This window comes from Mercurialis annua, linkage group LG7, assembly GCF_937616625.2.
Source record: "Mercurialis annua linkage group LG7, ddMerAnnu1.2, whole genome shotgun sequence".
Taxonomy (NCBI): domain Eukaryota; kingdom Viridiplantae; phylum Streptophyta; class Magnoliopsida; order Malpighiales; family Euphorbiaceae; genus Mercurialis; species Mercurialis annua.
Genome location: NC_065576.1, coordinates 34,871,276 through 34,895,487, shown reverse-complemented (window position 1 = coordinate 34,895,487; position 24,212 = coordinate 34,871,276). Strand labels below are relative to the sequence as shown.

The 24,212-nt window shown below is 38.4% G+C and overlaps 2 protein-coding genes across 2 annotated transcripts; one reads left to right on the top strand and one right to left on the bottom strand.

Annotated features, from left to right (window-relative positions):
- Positions 1 to 958: 958 nt before the first annotated feature.
- On the bottom strand, positions 959 to 4,679 carry LOC126657421 (adenylylsulfatase HINT3). Its single transcript, XM_050352099.2, has 7 exons — positions 4,330 to 4,679; positions 4,209 to 4,264; positions 3,784 to 3,841; positions 2,427 to 2,493; positions 1,630 to 1,685; positions 1,387 to 1,440; positions 959 to 1,294 (listed from the first exon to the last, which is right to left on the bottom strand). Exons 1-7 carry the CDS (start codon positions 4,507 to 4,509, stop codon positions 1,175 to 1,177), a joined length of 591 nt encoding a protein of 196 aa, XP_050208056.1. The 5' UTR covers positions 4,510 to 4,679; the 3' UTR covers positions 959 to 1,174.
- A 4,000-nt stretch (positions 4,680 to 8,679) lies between these two features.
- LOC126657084 (uncharacterized) lies at positions 8,680 to 15,124 on the top strand. The gene is made up of 3 exons (XM_050351708.1): positions 8,680 to 10,002; positions 10,220 to 10,849; positions 15,098 to 15,124. Exons 1-3 carry the CDS (start codon positions 8,680 to 8,682, stop codon positions 15,122 to 15,124), a joined length of 1,980 nt encoding a protein of 659 aa, XP_050207665.1.
- The last annotated feature ends 9,088 nt before the right edge of the window (positions 15,125 to 24,212 follow it).

Below are 24,212 nucleotides of genomic sequence, written 5' to 3'. Positions count from 1 at the left end.
TGCAAAATCAGATCAATTCAACTCATAATTATGCCAAACCGGATCGAACGCGCTCTCCCCCACCTCCAAAGAGTGAACCACATTCACCATTAGAAAATGGTAACAAATTTAACATAGTCTTTAATATTGATCTAATTTTTTTAAATTAGTACTTAAAGATTTTTTAAAAAACAATTTAATTCTTATAATTTTAAAAAATTTATATATTAAATACTATTTTATTTAAAATATATGGATTTTATACTTTTTACATTTTTCCTTCTTAGTTCAATATGTTTTAACCCTGACGACGCTAGCCTCCACCAAGGGACTGTTGCTACTGCTTCGTTGTTGTCCATCTCCTCTTTGCCAAAGACGAAGCAACTAACCACAGTTCGTTGTTTCACAGTAGCACCAGCGACATGAACCGATTAGGAAAGGCGAATGAATCGGGTGATGGTGAATGATTTAGGCGAAGGCAACGAGCCCAACGATGGAGAATCAACCAAACGATGGCTGATGGTAGGCAAACTGATCAAAGACGCCAAAATTTGTTAGAGTAGGTTTTAATCTTTCGGGCCAAATGTAATGGTTCATTTTGGGTGGCTCTTATCTAACTTGATATCGTGGATGGATTTAAAACTCTTTGTAGTCGATTTTAGACTCTTGTAATCGATTATTATCATTAATGATATTTTATTTTTGATAATAAAAAAATATTATTTAATAGTAAAACTCTTATATTTAATATGAGTTATATTCAATTATCTCTAGTTATAATAATGTATCAAGATATATGAAGTTTGACTAATAATTTATTAAGAAGCATATATTGGTGTATGTTCTTCTGCTCAACACCAGATGTTGTTCAACCATGCTTTTGTCAATACATGAAATGGTTTTTCCATCCATAAAAATAGCATGAGCATTCCCGGGAAGGAATGGACCCAACCAATCATACACTAAAAAATCTTACACATTTTTCACTAATCTTTTATTTTCTAACAACTAATTGGTTTGTATTCATGAATAAACAGCACCAGTCAAGAATTTCCCAGGATGGGATAATTACACACTCTGAATCAAATGAAACGGCTACCGAAATGAATGGGAATGTACAGTGTTATGGTACAAAGCTCAAACTACTGTATCATACAATGCTGCTAGAAAAAAGCATCTAAAACTCCATTAAATTTCAGGAGAGACTAGATTCTTGACCCTTTCTATCTTCAGAAACATTTGATAACTGTTCTCGAACAAGATTAACAAGTTGAGAAGCTCTATGGTCAATACTTAAGGGACGCCTCTGTATACTCTGTAAAGTTTCAAAATCATACTCTTTATCTTACTAAACTACACTCATTTGCGGTGATCGAAAAACACAAAGCAAGTGAAACATTTACATACCTCAGACGTCCACAAGCAATCGCTAGCCTTACGAGGAATTATATGGATGTGCGTCTAAAATTCCATGTTAAAAGAAAAAAATTAAATCAAAACTCTGCTTTAAGAAACGATGTAGCTCAATAACTATTGTTTATTAAGTCGCATTTTCATTCATATCCGGTTCAAAATACAGAACATGATATAGGTCGACAAACGAGGATTTAGTATTGATAAAATATTTTCCATTTTGATGAAATAACTTACATGAAAGATTACTTGGCCTGCAGCTGCACCATTGTTAACCAATAAATTGAAAGAATCTGCATAAAGTTCAATAACACTAAATTTAGCACATGTAAATAAAGTTTTGCAAAGGAAAAGACGAGATCAATTCTGTATAACTAAAAGAGGAGCACTGCATGCATTTTGACGCCGTTCAGCTATAGAAATATTTAAAGGTTAGAATCAATAATACCACTCAGATGTATCTATCCTAAGAATCTGAAGTTAAGGTGCCTTTGCCAACTGTTAAGAACACTGGCGAAAATGCTCCATGAGAATAGCCACATCACTAACTTACAATGCTCTTGTTATTGGAAAGATTTACAGTAATAATTATGGCTTAACTCAGCGCCCCAGCTAATGCTATCAAAACAGCCAGTTATGTTTCTCATGGGCCAGGGGAGAAAAAAATTTGGTGCAAGACACCGGATACAACCTACAAACGAGAATTGCTATACCTATTGTATAGAAAACCAGAGCACACATATATTTTAGTTCCTGCCTTTTGCTTTCTATCAAAGATCACAGAACCGATAAAAGAAAGGTATATAACAGTTTGTTTTAACCGTACATAACTAAGTCTGCCGCTAGACACCCTCGTGTATTAGTTTTTTTTTTGAGAATTCCTTTATTTATTAGTTAAAAACCATTCTCCTCATGGTTAAAGCATCAGTATCAACTTGATGCATCAAATTCAATATTATATATTGATAGTCAGAAAGCCCCAGGGATAACAACAAACAAGTTGCTCATAAAGGAGTACTAATTTTAACACATACCAAAGCCTGTAGCTTTCATGATTGCATTGCCAATTAAAGGCACTTTTGAACACATTGCTGCAACCACCTGCAAAATAAAGATCAATCTGTTAGACATCAATAACGAAATGCATCTATTCCTGTAGATTAAAAAGAATTAGATATTAAATCATTCAAAACAAAAGATACTTATTTCTCTATTTTCAAAGAGTTTATACTAATAGCTACGATTTTATGTTATATGGTAGCAGTGAAGAGTGCTTTCAGATACTATATACACTCCCTAAGCTCAAATTTTGATATTCTCCGCCAAATTCAAATTTTGAAAATGGTGGTCTGACCCCTGATTTTAAAGGAGGGAACAAAATCGAAATAGTGATTGCAGCCTCGGATAGGCTCCTAAGTGATTAACTGGTAGGGATTTATAGGAGTGCAAAAGAAAAACAGAGCTGATCACTTTGAGTGTGAACCTACGTATCTCCACCTGCCCCAGATACTTAAGTGTCTTAGTTTGTCCCGAACATATGGACCTCCTTTGAAAAGTGCATTCTGTGCAAAGTGTGAAACTTCATAGAAGTGACCCTCAATAACATTACACAAACAAATCATATTTTAGCTCATCCTTCTACTTTCCATTGTTAACGAGCCTCTTCTTCCCTTATCTAATTATCTCATTGTTAACCACTCATAAGCTAGAACCTTTTAAGCAGATTATAGCAAACTCAGAGTATTCTATATACAGCATGGTATCTGAGAAATTACAGACGTCTGACATAAATTCCATATGGGATTCTTTTAGAACTCAGCAAACTGAAACATTTAAGTTGCCCTTGTAATGATGACAAAATAACTACTAGAACAGCCAAAGCCAACTGCTGTAGGTTTTACACTACAATATGTTTATAACAGATAACTTCTTCTATGACTTGGGTCGGAACAGAATAGAAATAGACCAAACTTAAGTAGTGTGAAAACAGAACTCTTTGATGGAATCAGGTCGATAATGAACAGAAGACCTGAGAGGTCTATCTCCAGCAGGTCTATAAAATTCAGTTTCTTTTCCTTCAGAATTTTAACAGTTGGAATACATCAGCCTCTAATCCAAAATTACTAGCAGCAATCATACCTAACATATGAGTGCAAGCCACAAGCGGACATGCACTACAAATTACCACTCATTACATCCTCTATGTAGCCCCTAACAGAATACGCGGTTCATCTCGAATACTTGAACAGATACCATAAGGAAAGTTCATCATAGTTTCATAATGCACAATAATGTTGGATACAAATCAGGCCAAACAAGCAAGAAACAGAATGCAAGTTCTTCAAAAGACATGAAACAAATAAAACTAGTTAGATCAGAGAAAATACTTACAGATGGTGGAGTTGCTTCCAAGGAAGGATAATGACATTTTGGAATAATAAGAGAGTGCCTACAAAGCCAATAAAATTAATCAAAGTTTAGAGCTAAAATGCAAAATATAAATAAGCACATTAATTTTTTTTGACATAGATAGCATACGACTACTAGATTCTCATTTTATTAGATGGTATCACAACTATTTAATAGTATATTACTTCAATAAGAAATAAATGTGTGTCTGCTTGAAGCATTTAAAGCAGGACTAATTCAATTGCAATAGATTCTATAAAAAAAAATTAAAAAATAGTAGCAGTACAATTTAACAAGACCCAAAAACTTGACCAAAATTAAGCAGTGAACTTCAAAACACTATTTAGTGAGCTCAAAATTAAAGCTTAAAGAAACTACTATGATTGTACATTAAAATGGTACCTTACCCATGACTGAGTGGACTTGTATCCAAAATGCAGAGACACGTGTCATCTTCATAAAGCTGCAACACATTCTCAAATTAGAATCTAAACGGGGTACTCAAAAGAAACGGCTACAAATTAATACCTTAAACGACGGAGACTCGCCGCGAATAATCCTACAGAAAACGCAGTTATTTGGCTCATTATCTATACTGTTAGAGTCAGAAACACAGTTGGAAGACGATAACGGAGAAGAACTAGCGGCGGCATCAGGGCGGAGATGGGAGGAGATGACGGCGAGCCTCCTCCTGTGTTTCTCCTCCATTCACGGAAATTCAGGTGTTTGGCTGTGTTTTATTAGCTGCTTAAATATAAAGTCCGTCGACATGATAAGTTATTAGCGACGAAATGAGGGAGGAAGTTTCAGGTTTTTTGTGACCTGTCGTTTGGTTTGTTTTGGTTGTTGCTTATCCTCATATTGGTTTCTTTTGATAATTACACGTGTGACATGTCTGCTTTTATAATCTCTAGTATTTCATTTTATTTTTGTAGAGAACAGAAAACAAAATCACAAATGGGTTTGTTTTGTTTTGGCAGAAGGTACAAAAAAGCCCTTGAATTTTTCTCAAAAGTACAGATCAGCCTTTTTACTTTATCTGGGTACAATTAAGCCCCCGTGTTTTTAAAATTGAACAATTAAACCCTTATTATTTTAAAATCGAACAAATAAACTCTTTTAGTTTACTTTTGGGACACTTACCCCCTCAAATTTTTGGTAAATATTTTAAATATTAACATTATTTTTGAACTTTTTCCCTACATGATTATGAGAGACATGTCAGTCATTAACAAGTGTTTCTAATGATGTTGGATGAAATAGGTTATTTGTTCTATTTGAAAATAAAAAGGGTTTAATCATACCCCAAAAAAGTAAAAGAGCTGATTTGTACTTTTATGAAAACTACGAGGGTTTTTTGTATCTTTTGCCTTTTGTTTTGTTTTGTTTCGTTTTTTATTGAGATGTTCACAAAAATTACTAAAAAAAATATATTTGCAGAATCTAACTTTTAAATCGCAATTTTTTTAGTCATACTCTTACTCCCAATGGAAGTGTTCTTTGTAAGCGAGCAACTCGACTCACAATGCAATCCATCTTATAGAGCATGTTTGGTTCAACTTTTTTTTTTTTATAGCTGGTGGCTATTAGCTGTTAGCTGTTAGCTGATAGCTGATATCTGATAGATCATAAGTATTGAAGCAGATTTAATTAGCTGTAGCTGTTTATATATAAAATGACTTTAAATGGCATAATTTTTATTTTTGTTAATTAAATTATGAATATATTATATCATATATTATTTAATAAAAATATTACTAATTATTTTTTATAAAAAGCAATATTTAGTTTAAGCTTATTTAGATATTTTTTTGATAAAGATATAATATATTATTCAATTTTTTTTTTAAATTATAGTTGTTTAAATATAAATAAAATAATTTTATATAATTTATAAATAATTAGAGTATTTAAAAATAATTTAAATAATTTTATATATTAAAAAGCGATATATTTTGATAGGGGTAATTTTGTCTAAATAATTAAAAATATTGAAACAGGTATCTGATGTTGGTAAAAAATTTCAAAATAGAGCTTTTCAAAGAGCAGCTGTTGGAGGTTCAAAAAACTCCAAAAAACTCTAAAAGAATTCTCACCAAACACTTTGGTGGAATTTTTTAAAAAGCTAAAGTTAAAAATTCCACCAAAAAGTTGAACCAAACACCTCCATAATCTAGTTCCGGTTCTAGGTCAGTGTCGAAAAAAGTTCTCCCAACTCAGAACGTCACTAGCTCATTAATAGATAACTAAAAGAAGTGAAGACATATAAGAATTTTAATCCCTAATGTTAATGGCATGCATCATAATTACTCATGAAGTTAAAATTTTAATATTGGAAAGCCAAATTATATTATGTATTAGTATATAAAAGAGTTTCAACCGGTTTTAAATTATTTTTAAAAAAATACAATTTATAATCGTTTTCAAAGAATTATCTTTTGGAAAAGAAAAACTCAAAACAAGCAAACCATCTCTAAAAGGCTAATCTCCTAAAAAAACCTCCCACCTTTCAATCCCCTTTCGTTTGCACCTCACCTTTCAAAATCCCCAATTTTACCCAAATTACGACCTTTCGCTTTTAATTGCACCCTCAAGCATCAAATTGACCTCTTTTCACTGAAAAAATGTTTAAATTAATACTTTATATTTTAACATGTATTCCAAAAAGTGCTTAATGTTATATTTAAAATAAAAAAACACTTCTTTCAAAAATTATAAAACTTAATACTAATTTTGTATTTAATAAAAATAATATTATGTTATAGAAAATTATATCCGTAAATACGTCGTCTCGACTCTATGAGATTAACTGACAATATTCCGATATTTGAATAATTTTGTCGAAACTATTCGACCCGTTAAAGAAATTTAGGCTAATAATCACCCACGGACCCTGACTTTAGGGGTACCTTACGATAAACCCCCTGATAAAAAAAACGATCAGTAAACCCCCTATTCTTTGTGACGGCTGCACGTAAACCCCCTGAGCCAATTTCTCGTCGATATTTTGGCAAAATGATGACGTGGCACGATATATTCACTGACGGCTCTGCAAGTCACTCTGCATGCATGTCAGACATGTGTAAGAATGTGTAAGGCTGTGTAAGGTTGTGTCGGTTGACTTTTTTCAAAAAAAAAAAAAATCATTTTTACTGCTCGGTTAAAAGTCACTTTCTCTCTCTAACATATTTAACTCTCATCTTCTTCTCTCTTAGTTTATTTGATTTTATTTCTGTCCCAAAAAAACGTCCTTTCTGTTCTTTTCGTGTACCTACTTCGTTTCTTCTTCGCCTTGATCGTTTCTTCGTCGCCTTCTTAGCTTCCTGTTAGGGTTTGGTTTCTTGATCGTCTTCTTGGGTTTCCTTCATTTCTTAGCAACTGGGTATGTAACATTTTATAATTTCTTGAAAATGGAAATTTTTTTGAATTTTTGAAAATGGGTTTGTGTTTATGTTAGTTGGTTCGTGTAATGTATAACTTTAACAGGCTTGTGGTTGGCAGGTGTAAAGGAAAAAAATGGGGAAAAGAAAACGAGAGCGAAGGGAGCGGGAAAGACAAAGTGAAAGAGACAAGAGATGGGAAAGGGAGTCAAATAGTCGAGATAACCCTTTACACCTCCATGATACTGATAGTGAAAGCAGTCAAGAAGTAGTCGAAGGTACGAAACTTTTGTAAATGTTGACCTCATAACCTCTAGGACCACTTATGTTGAACTGGTGTGCTGAAAATGAAGTATGATTTTTGTGGGTCCATTTGTGATAATATTTCTTTATATGCTTGCTTTTGGTGAAAATTTGGATTTTGTGTTGGCTTTGTGAATACTTTATTGTGGTGTGTTGGCTTTATGAATAGTTTATTGTTGGTCTGTTCCTGTTTAAAATTAAATATTGTTGCTGTGTTGGTTGTTTAGGATATAGAGAATTTATTGTCGTTGTTATGTTGGTGGGTGTATCCAATTGTGTGGTTTGTTGGTTTGCTTTAGAAATGAATGCATTGGTTATTTTCTCTTTTTGCAGTTTCACCAGGAGGGGGTAAATTATTCCAGATTAATTTACATCACCATGGGGATCTTGGTGACTTGGCCTATTATGGTGGGGAAGTTCAAAGTAGGATATACCATATTGGTGAGATTGAAATGTCCGACCTTGACAAATGGTGTAGGAGGCTATACGGCGGAAAAGCCATTGTTGATTACCATTGGTGTCCGAAGGGAATCGAATACCGGGATGGGATAAAGGCGATAAACCATGAACAAGATTTCAGGGAAATGGTTGTGACAGGATTGAAGGCAGGGTCTGTTGAGGTATACGTAAGGGAGTATTCTGTCAAGGACATTAAAGAGTTACATGAAAAGATTAAGCTTGACTTGGAGCCTCCTCCTCTTCCCCCTAGTACTGTTGTTATTGAGGAGCTTGTGGACCCGGAGGCTGGGCCAGGGGAAGAGGTGAATATACCAGTTCAAGTTCAGGGGCCACCTATGATTTTACCAGAAATTGAGGGGGTTTTGTTGATCGAGTGGCACGGCAACAATGTGCAGGCACCAGTTATAGATGCATTGGAGCCGGAGGATGCAGTAGCGGGGCTGGAAGAGGGTGTGCAGGCTGCAGTTGTAGATGCTTGGGAGCCTGACCCGTTTGTTGATGTGGTGCAGGAGGGGCTGGATGAGGTGCAGGAGGGGCTGGATGAGGTTCAGGAGGGGCTGGATGAGGTTCAGGAGGGGCTGGATGAGGCGCAGGAGGGGCTGGCAGAGGGTTTAAATTTAAATGAACATGAAGAAGTGGTTGGGACAGAGAAAGAGTCTGAGGGGGCAGAGGTTACTGAAGAGGGGGAGGTGCTGCCAGAAGGGGGCCAGATTGTCCCCCTTCAACTCTAGAGAGGATGGCACAGGGTCTATTTGATCATATGGCTGAGGAGCTAGAGGGCATGGAGGGGCTGTTTGATGACGATGACCAAAATGAGGTTCAAGCAGAGGAGCAAGAAGGTCAAAGGGGGAAGAATGAGGGTGAGAAGCCAACTCTTGACGACGTCGAGCTAAATGTCGATGATTACATCGTCGACCCAGATTACGACATATGGGACGACGATGACGATTTGATAACGGAGCTTAGATCGACGGGCCAATATTTTAAAGAGGGACCAGATGCCCAACATGAGGATGATGTAGATGTTGGATCTTCACAGAGATCTGGTGGGAGACCAAGGGGAGAGAGTCAGGCAGAATTTCGCCCGGGGGGCGTTGAAAGAACTATACATCCAGAAGCTGACGAGCAGGAGGAGGAGGTAGACTCGGACTACATTGCTTCTGATGATAACAACACGGCTTCCGAGTCTGACGGTGACGGTCGGGTGAAGTTCAGGATGTTCAACGAGGAGAAAGAGATGGAAAATCCAACCTTCAAGAATGGATTGCAATTTGTGAACAGAGAGCAATTCAAGAAAGCATGTAGGCAGTGGGGCATCAAACACAGGTATCAACTGCATTTTCCTGTGAACGAGAAGACCCGTGTTAGGGCTAAGTGCTTTGACAAGAGTGACAATGTACCTAAGTGTCGGTTTGAAATATTTGCATCCAAGCAAAACATGTCAGATCCGGATGATGAAACATTCCTAGTGAAGACCCTGAACTTGGTACACACTTGCCCGAAGAGAAGATCGAATTTCCACATGACCAGTGCCTATCTGGCTGAGAGTTTCTTGGAGGAGTTTAGGGCCAATCCAGATTACAACCCTGAGCAGTTTGTTGCAAAGATTGCACGGGAGCTGAAGCAGAAGATCAGTGTGCAGACGGCACGAAGAGCACGATTCAGGGCTGTAAGAAAATTGGAAGGGGATGAGGATGGGCAGTATGCTAAGTTGTATGACTACCGAAGGGAGGTCCTTCGAACCAATCCGGGGAGCACAGTGGATTTTAAAGAGCCTCGAGGAAAGTTTGCGGGTATGTACATGTGCTTGGCTAGAATGAAGAATGCCTTCCGGAATGGGCTGAGGCAGATCGTTTGTCTGGACGGTTGCTGGTTGAAGGGGAAGTATGGGGGTCAGTTGCTATCTGCAACTGAGATTGACCCCAATGATTGCATGTATCCTCTGGCTATGGCATGGGTGAAGGTTGAGAATACTGAAAACTGGACGTGGTTTTTGGAGCTATTGAAGGCTGATTTGCATATGGGCAACAGGACAACCTTCATGTCAGACAAACAGAAGGTAATTGCTTTCCATAACAGAACATTGATTATATAAGCTGGTAATTGCTTTCCATAGTTGATTTTTTTATCAGTAAGGTCCATAGTTGATCATTTAGTAAACGTTAGGGTCCACAGTTGATCATGTGTTAAACGTTAGGGTCCACAGTTGATCATTTGTTAAACGTTAGGGTCCACAGTTGATCATTTGTTAATGTCTTTAACTTGTGCTTCTACAGGGCCTCATACATGCACTGGACGCGCTTTTTCCACATTCAGAGCACAAGTATTGCTGGAGGCATCTGTGGGCAAATTTCAGAACCACCTTCCACTTGCAACATTTAAAGCCGCTTATATGGAACATTGGGATTGCAACCTACACATCCAAATTGAATGCTGCCATGATAGTTTTGGAGAATACTCATACGGCGGGCTACAACTGGATTGAGGAGAGATCTAGGGAGCATTGGTCCAGGGCACATTTCAGGCCCCAAGTCAAGTGTGACATATTGCTGAACAATTTAGCGGAGGCCTTCAATAAATATGTACTGACTTCGAGGACGAGACCTATCTTGACTATGTTTGAAATGATTAGGACTCAGCTGATGAAGAAGATCCATGACAAACAGATTTTTGGGAGCAAGATTGATTCGCGGTTGTGCCATAAAATTAGGAAAAAACTGGACAAGATAATTGAAGAGGGTTGGAATTACACCGCACACCCTGTCGGCAGTCCACAAGAGCAAGTTATAGGTCCCGGGGGTCAGTTCGTGGTAAATTTGGACGAAAGGACTTGCACATGTAGGCGTTGGGACCTCACTGGGATTCCATGCGTTCACGCATGCCCCTGTATTTATGAGAACAATGAGGTCCCAGAGAACTATGTGGACGACTTGTCACGACCCAATCTCAGGGCCGAGACCGGCGCTAGGGAATGGGAGTGGTTGCTCCGAAACCCGTAGCAAGCCTAAAAACGTAAAATAATTTTTCGCAACGTAAACGTCATGCATGATATAAATAAACACGTGTCATACAGAAGCACACATACCAGGCACACATATCTTCTGGCAGTCACAATATATATAACGCAGCAAGCGTAAAACGTTTAAAACTTTAAAACGTTAAAGTTGTATTTACAGAAAACTACACATACAAGCTGACTTACAAAACACTTATCTACTGCAGCTCTAAGAGTAAAGTACTATTTCTTTACATACTCAAAAATACAGACTTCTGGAAGTAGGATAGAAGTCCGTTGCTTCAAAGCGTCTTTATCCCGAAAGGAAATCTGTGAGGGGTCAGTATATTGGGATATACTGAGTGAGTTCATACATTTACTAATAAGTATTCAAATAAAACATAAAATCGTAATCAATCATATGCAGCCAAGTACAGGATCCGATTGAAACCTTAATCCTCAAACATACTAATAATCAATCTATCAACCCAATCATAAATATCAATTGCGAGTCCAACTCGCTGGTGGCCCAGCCACTAGATACGGGGACTTCCAGGCTATACCGTAGCCGAGTTCACTCTGCGTATCGAAATCATAACCCAATCGTAAATTTCATATTCATCATCAGCTCCCAGCTGAGTTATATCAAAACTGGTGATCACATAGTCCTATTGTCGCCCAATAGGTAGCACGTTCCATCGGATCAATACCGGTTTCAAATCAAACATATGCAATTCATAAAAAGAATTCGTATACCAAGCATGCAATTCAAATACAAAGCAATATAAAATAATTGCTTAAATACTTTAAAAGCAAATCGTATAAACTCACTGAAAACGCTTATCCAAAAATACGTCGGGGCTTTAGAACGTCAAGCTTCCCGAACTCCTGGTCCAGCTCCTTCTTGCCTCGCTGGATCTAAAACAATTTCAAAACATTTGACTCACATCAGAATCCTATTCTAAGATTGACTCTAGACTCGAGATTCGACACGTTTTACTTTCATTAATCGTCGTGCTTCTCACTTATACTCCGATAAACGGTATCAAACTCGTTTATGGATAAAATATCACTTTTAACTTCATTAGGTTAATGTCTCACATTAATCAATTACTAACCCATTTCACATCTCGATATGCGCGTATAAAATTTCTCGAAGAACTAGGTCGATTGGCGAAAACACTGTGCGTACGCACGTCTGCCTGTGCGATTGCACAGGGGACTGTGCGTCTGCACGGTGTGACTGTGCGTTCGCACAGTCCTAGCAGACTGTGCGTTCGCACAGTCACCTGACTGTGCGTTCGCACAGTTGACTGTGCGTTCGCACAGTCCTGCTGTGCGTTCGCACAGTTCGACTGTGTGACGCACAGCCACGGGCTTTTGCCCGGAAATCGTTTTCCGACGTGCTCCATCGTGCCAAAACGCTCAAAACGTAACTAAAACGCTATTTCTAACTTCAAAACACCCAAATACGATCCTATAATCAAATAAACGATAAAATCGTTTCGTGGCCTAAAACTTTGAATCGATATAACTCAAAATATAATCAACGAAACGGTAAAACGTCAAGCTTACCGTGATTCGCCTCGTGAATACGATCAATTCGAGCTATTAAACGTCGAAAATGGACGAGAAACGGAATCGAGCGACGGAAACGGCGATGAACGAAACGAGAGAAATGAAAGATGAAGATGAAGGTCTGGATCCTTCATCAGAAGGGTTTTTATATATATCTGGCTAATTTGTACTTTGGTCCTTGAAACTTTTCAAAAGTTTCAATTTAGTCCAAAACCTATTCGCGTCCAAATTTTAAACAGTCTCCGATCGACTTGAAACTTTTACCATAAATACTATAAATTATTTCGCGGACTTTGGCGAAATAAAATTCCTTACGGGATTTATAAATTATTTTATATTAATTTCTGAAGTTAAATCTCCAAATCCCGCTAATTGACTTACTAAAATTTATTCTAATTTCCCGATATAATTAAATTAAATTCTTCTTAATTTAATTTATCGGAAATCACGACACGTGGCACAACGTAATTATCTTAAAATATTTTGGGGTATTACATTCACCCCTCCTTAAAATAAATTCGTCCTCGAATTTAAAATTAGCCACGTACCTTGAGTAAACAGATGTGGATATTTCTGCCTCATATCCTCTTCTGTCTCCCATGTGCACTCTTCTACAGATTGACTTCTCCAAAGAACTTTCACCATTGGAATTCTCTTCGTTCGTAATTGTCGTATCTGCGTGTCGACAATCTGCACTGGCCGTTCTTCGTAAGTTAGTTCCTCGCTCACGTCCACCACTTGCGGTTGAATTATTCGAGAAGGATCTGGTACATATTTCCGAAGCATGGAAATATGAAAGACCGGATGAACTTGCGACATCTCTGGTGGCAAATCCAGCTTATAGGCAACTGAGCCTATGCGTTCTACGATCTGGTAAGGTCCGACATATCTCGGTGTCAATTTACCCTTCTTTCCAAAACGAATTACTCCCTTCATCGGTGATACTTTGAGAAACACGTAGTCTCTGATCTGAAATTCAATATCCTTCCTCTTGGGGTTCGCGTAACTCTTCTGTCGACTGGAAGCAGTATTCAAACGCTGCTTTATCAACGGAACTTTTTCTGACGTAATCTGAATAATCTCTGCTCCAGTGAGCTTTCGTTCACCGACTTCGTCCCAACAGATAGGGGATCGACACTTGCGACCATATAATGCTTCGTAAGGAGCCATCTCGATGCTTGAATGATAGCTGTTGTTGTAGGCAAACTCGACTAGAGGTAGATACGTATCCCAACTACCTCCGAAGTCTAATACGCAAAGTCGAAGCATATCTTCTAACGTTTGAATCGTTCGCTCAGACTGGCCGTCTGTCTGAGGATGAAACGCAGTGCTGAAATTCAATCGCGTTCCTAGCGCATCTTGTAAACTCTTCCAGAAATGAGAGGTGAATACGGAACCTCTGTCGGAAACGGTTGACACGGGAACTCCGTGTAGGCTCACAATCTTATCGATATAAGTCTCCGCTAACTTTGCTGCAGAATAAGTCGTCTTTATAGGAATGAAGTGCGCTGACTTCGTCAAACGATCCACGATTACCCAAATAGAATCAAAACCTTTTTGCGTCTTGGGTAGTCCGATTACGAAATCCATCGTGATCTGTTCCCATTTCCATTCCGGAATGGGTAACGGCTGAAGAAATCCGTAAGGCCGTTGATGCTCCAATTTGACTTGCTGATAAGTCGGGCATTTCGCCACGAACTCTGCAATGTCTTTCTTCATTCCGCTCCACCAGTACGTTGTCTTGATGTCATGGTACATCTTCGTGGAACCAGGATGAACGTTATACATCGTTCCATGAGTCTCTTCCATGATCTTCTGTCTCAAATCTTCCGTATCTGGAACGCACATTCGATTGCCGTATTTCAAGATTCCGTTGACAATACTGAAATCTTGACTCTTTTCTTGTTGAACTTCCTCAATTAAATGCTTCAAACTGAGGGTCGTCTGCTTGCAACTCTTTGATCTGATCTATCAACGTCGATCGTATCGTTAACTGAGCCATTAGGTTTCCGAGAGATGAGATCTCAAACTCAACCCCTTGGCTAAACATCGTATAAATCTCGTTAATTAATGGTCTCCGCCATGTCGTAGTAATATGCGCGAGACTTCCTGCCGACTTCCTGCTTAATGCATCCGCCACTACGTTGGCCTTGCCTGGATGGTATTGTATCGTACAATCGTAATCTTTCAGTAGCTCCATCCATCTCCGCTGTCTGAGGTTTAACTCTCGTTGGTCAAAAATGTACTTGAGACTCTTATGATCCGTAAATATCTCGCACGTAGCGCCGTATAAATAATGTCTCCAGATCTTTAGCGCAAAAATCACCGCTGCTAACTCTAGATCATGCGTGGGATAGTTCGTTTCGTGCTTCTTGAGCTGTCGCGAAGCGTATGCAATCACTCGACCGTGTTGCATAAGAACACATCCTAGTCCAACTCTTGACGTGTCACAGTATACTGTGAATCCTTCCGTTCCTTCTGGTAACGCTAAGACTGGTGCCGTCGTCAGACACTCTTTCAGTTTCAGAAAACTGAGTTCACACTGATCCGTCCAGCTGAACTTCGCGTTTTTCTGAGTTAGCTTCGTCAAAGGTACAACGATCTTTGAAAAATCCTGTACAAATCTTCTGTAGTACCCTGCTAAACCAAGGAAACTTCTAACTTCCGTAACTGATTCAGGCCGCTTCCATTCTATCACAGCTTCAATCTTCTTTGGATCAACCTTAATTCCGCTTTGTGAAACCACGTGACCTAAGAAAGCCACTTCCGTTAGCCAAAATTCACATTTAGAGAATTTGGCGTAAAGCTGATGCTCTCTTAGTGTCTGTAGTACTATTCGCAAATGTTGAGCGTGCTCTTCTTCTGAACGTGAATAGATCAAAATATCGTCAATGAACACGATCACGAATTGATCTAAGTACGGTTTGAATATTCTATTCATCAAATCTATGAAGGCTGCTGGGGCGTTCGTCAATCCGAACGACATAACAAGGAACTCATAATGTCCGTATCGAGTTCGAAAAGCGGTCTTTTGAATATCATCATCGCGAATCTTTAGCTGATGATAGCCTGATCTCAGGTCAATCTTGGAGAAAAACTTTGCTCCTTGTAACTGGTCGAACAAATCGTCGATTCTAGGTAACGGATATTTATTCTTGATCGTCACCTTATTCAGCTGTCGATAATCGATGCATAGTCGAAGCGATCCATCCTTCTTTTTCACAAATAGCACTGGTGCACCCCATGGGGACACACTCGGTCTGATAAAACCATGATCAAACAATTCTTCTAACTGATCCTTAAGTTCTTTGAGCTCTGCTGGCGCCATTCGATAAGGAGGTATCGATATCGGCTTCGTGCCAGGAGCCAATTCGATACAAAATTCAATCTCACGATCTGGGGGTAATCCAGGTAATTCCTCTGGAAAAACGTCTGCATATTCTGACACAACTGGCACGTCACTTAAATTTATACTTTTCTTCTCCATGTCTCGTACTATCGCTAAAAATCCTTGACATCCCTTCTTCAACATACTACAAGCTTTAATAGCTGAAATAATACTCGCAGAAGATTCCATCCTATCACCCTGAATTGAAACTGCTTCAATTCCAGGCGTGTTAAACGTCACCGTCTTCTTCCGGCAATCCACATTAGCGTAGTGCTGAGCTAGCCAATCCATTCCTAGTATAACATCAAAAGCTAATACTTCGAGTAAAATCAAGTCAACTAGCAAATCTCGTCCTTGGACTTTCACAGGACAAGACGGGTAAACGATACTAACTTCCACACTTTCTCCAACTGGAGTAGCTACAGACAAAGGATTTCTAAGATACGTTGGTTGCACTCCTAACTTACTAGCAAAACTAGGCGAAACAAACGAATGCGTAGCGCCCGGATCAAATAAAATTAACGCATCTTGAGAAGCGATAGAAAAGGTACCTTGCACCACTGCATTGGAAGCCTGAGCCTCCTGAGGATTCAGTGCAAAGACCCTGGCCTGACTCCCGCCAGCCTGCGAAGTCTGACCAGTACCGCGTCCTCCGCCATTTCTGCCTCCTCGATTTGTATAACCACGGCCTCTCTGACTAGTGAAGGTACTTCCTGTCTGATCGTATCCTGATGCTGTCTGCTGTGCAGTCCTCTGCTGCTGATAAGAAGGCTGTACTACAGTAGTCATCGAGCCTTGGGGCATTTGCCTCAGACAATCTCTAGCAAAATGGCCCCGTTGACCACAATTAAAACATGCTCCGGTAGCAATGTAGCACGCGCCATAATGCCTCCTATTACAGTTCAGACATATAGGAACTCCGCCTCCCATGTCACTCATCGATCTGGCACTAAATCCAGTGCCTGAAGTACTGACTCTAGTTCCATACCGAGTTCTCTTATTTTTCTGTTGACGTGATGGAGGTCGAGAATAACTCCTAGCATATGATTGGGTAGGTGCGCTCTGTACGCTGCGAAACGTATTATCTCTCACAGGTGCAACATTGGAAGGGTCAGGAATTCTTCCAAAACGGATCAGAGAAACTTCCATTTGTCTAGCACTATCAATCAGTTGCACTAGGGTTCTTCCTATATCAGACGTTAGACTCACAAATTCAGCTCCTAAACCCTCTACAAACCTCGAGTTCACCCTAATTGGGTATGTAGTCAGGTCTGGGCAAACCTACTCACCCTGGTAAACTCTGTCACATACTCTTGCACAGACCGATTGCCTCTACTCAGGGTCAACCACTGACTACGATAACTCTCCGTCACCGCATATGGTAAAAAGTATTCCCTAAAGTGGTTTGCAAATTCAGCCCAGGTCATAGTATCCATGGTTGGCTGAATATGCTGCTGAAACCAATCTTTCGCAGGTCCTTTCAATGACATTTCCACCATAATGATGGTCTGTCTCTCATTAGCTTGCAGGCGTCGAGCATTACGTTCTACTTCTTCGAGGAAATCGAGAGCATCGCCTGTACTGTCAAACTTAGTTGGCTTAAGGCGCATATAAGCCAATACGATATCTCGGTCAGTGAAAGCAACATTGCGTAACTGTTGCTGCTGTAGTTGTTCACGATGCATATTCTGCACCTCTGCCTGATTAGCTAGCATAGCCGCAATTCCCGTAAGAAACTGATTCAGATCAAAACCCACAACATTAGGTTGCTGGGCTTGCGCTTGCACTCCAGGTGCCTGCGCCTGGGCCTCTTGGCCACCACCTCCTCCCTGAACAGAAGACTCATCTTGAGCTTCTGGATGAACGTCATGCGCCCCTTCTATAATATTTCGTGCTGCAGCGGCAGCTTGCTCTACTTCTTGTCGTTGGTCAGACATCCTGACCAAGACAAACAGCGTTACTTAATCACATAATCGCATATTATCACAAACGCATACCGTAATAAACGCGCATCTCATCACAAGCGAACACACACGTAAGACAGACTCACATCCTAGAGGGAAGGCTGATAGTTTAAAAATCAAATGAATACGTAACAAAGACAAGACTCGAACCCTACATGCTGCAGTAGAATCCTAAGAAAATCAATCACTCTTCTAACATAAGCAATGGTAACTGGACCATGCTCTGATACCAACTTTGTCACGACCCAATCTCAGGGCCGAGACCGGCGCTAGGGAATGGGAGTGGTTGCTCCGAAACCCGTAGCAAGCCTAAAAACGTAAAATAATTTTTCGCAACGTAAACGTCATGCATGACATAAATAAACACGTGTCATACAGAAGCACACATACCAGGCACACATATCTTCTGGCAGTCACAATATATATAACGCAGCAAGCGTAAAACGTTTAAAACTTTAAAACGTTAAAGTTGTATTTACAGAAAACTACACATACAAGCTGACTTACAAAACACTTATCTACTGCAGCTCTAAGAGTAAAGTACTATTTTTTTACATACTCAAAAATACAGACTGGAAGTAGGATAGAAGTCCGTTGCTTCAAAGCGTCTTTATCCTGAAAGGAAATCTGTGAGGGGTCAGTATATTGGGATATACTGAGTGAGTTCATACATTTACTAATAAGTATTCAAATAAAACATAAAATCGTAATCAATCATATGCAGCCAAGTACAGGATCCGATTGAAACCTTAATCCTCAAACATACTAATAATCAATCTATCAACCCAATCATAAATATCAATTGCGAGTCCAACTCGCTGGTGGCCCAGCCACTAGATACGGGGACTTCCAGGCTACACCGTAGCCGAGTTCACTCTGCGTATCGAAATCATAACCCAATCGTAAATTTCATATTCATCATCAGCTCCCAGCTGAGTTATATCAAAACTGGTGATCACACAGTCCTATTGTCGCCCAATAGGTAGCACGTTCCATCGGATCAATACCGGTTTCAAATCAAACATATGCAATTCATAAAAAGAATTCGTATACCAAGCATGCAATTCAAATACAAAGCAATATAAAATAATTGCTTAAATACTTTAAAAGCAAATCGTATAAACTCACTGAAAACGCTTATCCAAAAATACGTCGGGGCTTTAGAACGTCAAGCTTCCCGAACTCCTGGTCCAGCTCCTTCTTGCCTCGCTGGATCTAAAACAATTTCAAAACATTTGACTCACATCAGAATCCTATTCTAAGATTGACTCTAGACTCGAGATTCGACACGTTTTACTTTCATTAATCGTCGTGCTTCTCACTTATACTCCGATAAACGGTATCAAACTCGTTTATGGATAAAATATCACTTTTAACTTCATTAGGTTAATGTCTCACATTAATCAATTACTAACCCATTTCACATCTCGATATGCGCGTATAAAATTTCTCGAAGAACTAGGTCGATTGGCGAAAACACTGTGCGTACGCACGTCTGCCTGTGCGATTGCACAGGGGACTGTGCGTCTGCACGGTGTGACTGTGCGTTCGCACAGTCCTAGCAGACTGTGCGTTCGCACAGTCACCTGACTGTGCGTTCGCACAGTCACCTGACTGTGCGTTCGCACAGTCACCTGACTGTGCGTTTGTTAGTAGTATATGCCCTAGGGCCATTTGATCGTGTATATTTGTAGAATTAATCCCAATGGCAAAGATATATATGTTCTATTTGAACTAAGTGTCTCATCAACTAAGTGTTCATTTATTACGTATTGTCCTTATCACATTGTGATAGAATCTATTCTTAAGGTGTTAAGAATATGAGTGACAGATTCTATTATACAAGTGATCTAAATAATCGTTCACGATCGATGGGGTCCTACGAATAAGGGCATCGCATTATCCCGGAAAGATTGTCACCTCTGTTTATTCTCCTGATTAGTAAAGAGTTACTAATTATAGGAAGTAGTGAGTCTCATACTACTTGATGGGGATCAGAATAAACATGTGGACACTCAAGGTGTTGAGTGAGTCGAACAAGTGACGCTAGATGACTTATACATGGTAATTCATTAAAGTCAATTTAATGTCATCGAGTTCATAATTGTACATATGTCCTTTGACTTGCGGTGACACTATCTTGTATATAGGTGATTAGAGTTTGATACTCCTTAACTCTAGATCTTTCATGAGCTAGAGCCGCGGGATGTGTTGGCTCTAGTTAGTTGTATATGGAGATAGGGGTTTAACCTAGAAAGGATTCATCACTCTGGATGAACGGAGACAAGATTCTATGCTATCTCAAATTGTTCTTGATGGATGATAAAACCTGCGCAGGTGTATATGACTTACATAGAAAGTTGTTTCTAGTGGAAGTCATATTTATCAAGAATTAGAACTGAGAGATGAGGTCATATGATCAAGACAGACAGTGTTTGACTTAACCGTGACACTAGTCGAGATTGGAATCTTAGATGAAGGGAATTTTGAGTGTACGGTATTATGAACAATGGTTCATAAAGAATGCATCGAAACATTCATCTCTATTTGGGGGTCGTGATATGTTGCTAGACGTCACTCTCGATCTACGAGAATTAATAATTAAATGGGATTTAATTATTTTAATATAAGAAAGGCGTTTCTTATGACTCTCGTTGCCATATAGATGTGAACCTAGTTAGTCACACACAATAGAGTGTGCAACCGATTGAGTTTACGAAAGATCGATTTCATATAGATACTAGCATATCTCGGAAATTAATCTAAGATGAAAAACAAGTACAAATTAGGGACTAATTTGTAAGAGTTATAAATTAGTAGGAACCTAATTGTACTATGTCCAAGTTAATTAGGGACTAATTTATAAGAGTTATAAATTAGTAGGAACCTAATTATATTTTAACCAAGTTTTATGATTAAAAGGTTTAAGTAATTAATTAGTGTAATTAATGATACTTAAATGACTAATCATTAGCTAATGGAATGATGATGTCATGGTGATGATGTAATGAGATAAGCTTATGTCATATATGTGATGTCATATGATGGCATCACCTATATGATGTCACCTATGTGATGTCACCACATGAAAGGTGTCATGTGGTGGCAACACCTTTGCTTGGTGTGTGACACCTAGCATGCAAGGTGTTGCATTCTTAAGGCATGCTCTAGCCTATAAATAGAGCATGTCCTTACTCATTTCAAAATACCACACAACACACATCTCACTACAAAGTTGTAGAGAGAGAAAGCACTTGAAGGAGTTCAAGTATTCATCAATCACGGGAAAAACTTGGCGACGTTTTTCATATATCCGAGCAAGGTAGTGATCGCGGCGAGAGTTTGAGCTTAGGGCTGCTCGGCAAGAGGAACTCTTACGAATTACTTCAAGGCGAGGATTCAATCGGACGCATACTCGTGTGGACGAGCTTGAGGTCACCGTACTTTCGGGACTACAAGAATCGTTGGAGAATCGACATAGGTATTCTTCTTACGATTCCTAGATGCGTGCTTTAATTAATAAATGATACGACGATCCATTTGTTGTTGATATGATCAACTTTAGGATCCGGATTGTTGGAATTCCGATTTTGAATTGAAATATACGATCCGAACCCGCGCCTCCCGCTGCGCCAACAGTGGTATCGGAGCCACTGTATCATCGAGTATTAACGCTTTACGATTGAATAAATGTATAAATAATCATGGACTTAGTAATTATTATTGGGCATGTAATTTATAATTCCGAGGGATTTTGTTTTTCCAAAAACGAACAAACGCTATTGTGATATTAATTACATTTGATTAAATTCTGTCTAGGAGATTGGTACTTAAGTGGTCCGCTCGTGATCCTCCAATCTATCCTGGGAATTTTTCTAATGTGATCATTTAACACAATACGTGATTCGCTTGTGCATTATGTTGTCATCAACGGAATATGCGGAAAAAGCGAAACCCGAAAAAAAAAAAACCCGAAAAATAATAATAATATTTTTTTTTCATAAAAACCAAAAATGCTGAAAAAAGGGTTTTACACCCGGGAAAAAGTTTTCGGCCCGAAAAAAGAAATATTTTTTTTCTGTAAAAACCGAAATGCTGAAAAAGGGGTTTTACACCCGGGAAAAAGTTTCCGACTCGAAAAAAAAAAATGTAAAATAAAATAAATTTTTATTTCGAGGATCAGCGATCGGTTGAGGCTTTCGGAGGTTCTAGGACGATTCCTCTATACCTAAAGAAAGCAGATATTACATAGTGAATGATTAGAGAATCATTTCCGAGATATGTAATAGTTTGCTCATTCTTTTGTGGCTAAAGAATGAGACCTAGGAAGTTCATGATCATACATGTGTGATTGCATGATTAATTTTAGCTTTAATATGTATGAGATGCATGCTAAAATGTATTGTGTGTTTAGTGAGACCTGAATAACTTAAAACCCTAAGAAATCTTCCTAAAAGTTAAAAGATTAAGTTTATATTGATTAATCATTAAATTGTTTATCAATGGCTCTCCATTGGAGCAATAAACTAACACGCTTTGAGTTATCATCTTGTCGGCTATGAATACATAGGGGTGAGATGATATCGTCAAGAGATGTTGTTGAGTTTATTGTTAAGCATGAGATGTTACGGGTGTAGTCGATATAATATACGGCGAGAAAGGCAATTAGGCGTACCTGAGTCGTATATTATTCAAATCGATACATCTTAGTTGATTCAATGGGTTAAACTTAACTAATGTGGAAACCTAAGAATAGCATTAAGTACTTGAGGGTGAAAGCATTAGGAGCCGGAAATGATTGAACCTCATATGAGATATGATGAACAAGTAATTGTTCACTTATATATCATTTTGATCCCAAGAATAGCATTAAGTACTTGAGGCAAAGATAAATGAATATAAGAATTCAATCACCCACTTGAAATCTTTTCCAACAAAGATTCACGTTTCCTATTTTGGAAGTGTAGGATTCGAAAAAGATAGTGGGAGGCCATTTTGATAAAGACCAAATCATTATGGTTAAATATACAAAATAACACGAATACTAATTAGAGATCTTTGCTATCTAAGGGATAATAAGATTAAATAGAATCCTTTTAAGTGACATTCACGATTGTAATCGGCTAGTGGTTTAAAATCATTTTTTTTGATTGATTAAGATATTTAGATGCCTCCAAGGCTATTGCGAAAAAGAAATGCACATTGGTTAACAAAGAAAAGTGTTTTCGTTTGTTAAGATGTAGGACAGTATAAGTCATAGCCGGAAATATTTGGAATATTTAAAAGGCGGTTCGGTCAATAAAAGAAAGTGTTTCTTTTGTCAAACCGAAAGACATTGAAATGGAAATTACATTAAGTATTGTGAATACTTAAAGGGCAATGACGAGAGGAACGACAATTCCATCAAGAATGTGTCTATCTCATGTTCCAATGTCAATTGCTCATTTAAAAGCTTAGGTATTGGATACCGATGCTAATTCTCACATTTGTTTATCTTTTACGGATTTAGTAAAAGTGAGAAATAAAGGAAAAAGATGAAGTAATCTTAAATCTCGGGAATGACGCAAGCGTTGCGACAAGAGCTATAGGATCAGCTTCAATTTTCTTAAATAAACATAAGTTGTACTTAAACAAGTTTTTTTGTACTTACCCAATATATATAGAAATATCATATCCGAATTTATATGACAAATTTGGTAGTTGATTTTCTATTTACAAAGGATGTTTGTAGTATTATGTTTGATAATACGGAGTTGGGTATGGATATGTACAAAATGTTTTTTATGACTTGAATAAAGATGTTTAATGCAAAAGATGTTTTGGAAATTAATACCATAAGTAATCAAACTTCTAAACAACTTTGGCATTTATAATTAGGACATATTGCAAAAGATAGACATAACAAGTTAGATAGGATGGGAATCTTGAGCAATCAAGATTTTGCATCTCTTCCGATTTGTGAGTCGTATCTTAAAGGCAACATGGCCTGATTATTCTTTGTGGGACAAAGAGGTAGAGCTAAAGCCGTTTAAGAGATCATACATAGTGATATATATGGTACGTTTAAAGAAACGGACCAAGGTAGATACTTATACTTCATTTTCTACATCGATGATTTATCACGATATAGTTAAGTTTGTCTTATGAAGAACAAACATGAAGATTTTGAAATGTTCAAATGACTTCAAGAATGAAGTAGAAAACCAAATTGGAAAAGGTATTAATACTTTACGATGTGATCGAAGAGGGAAGAATACTTGAGTACAGAATTTGGTATGTTCCTAAAAGGAATGTGGTATTATTTTTCAACTTACTCCTTGAGAACACCATGGTTGAATGGTGCG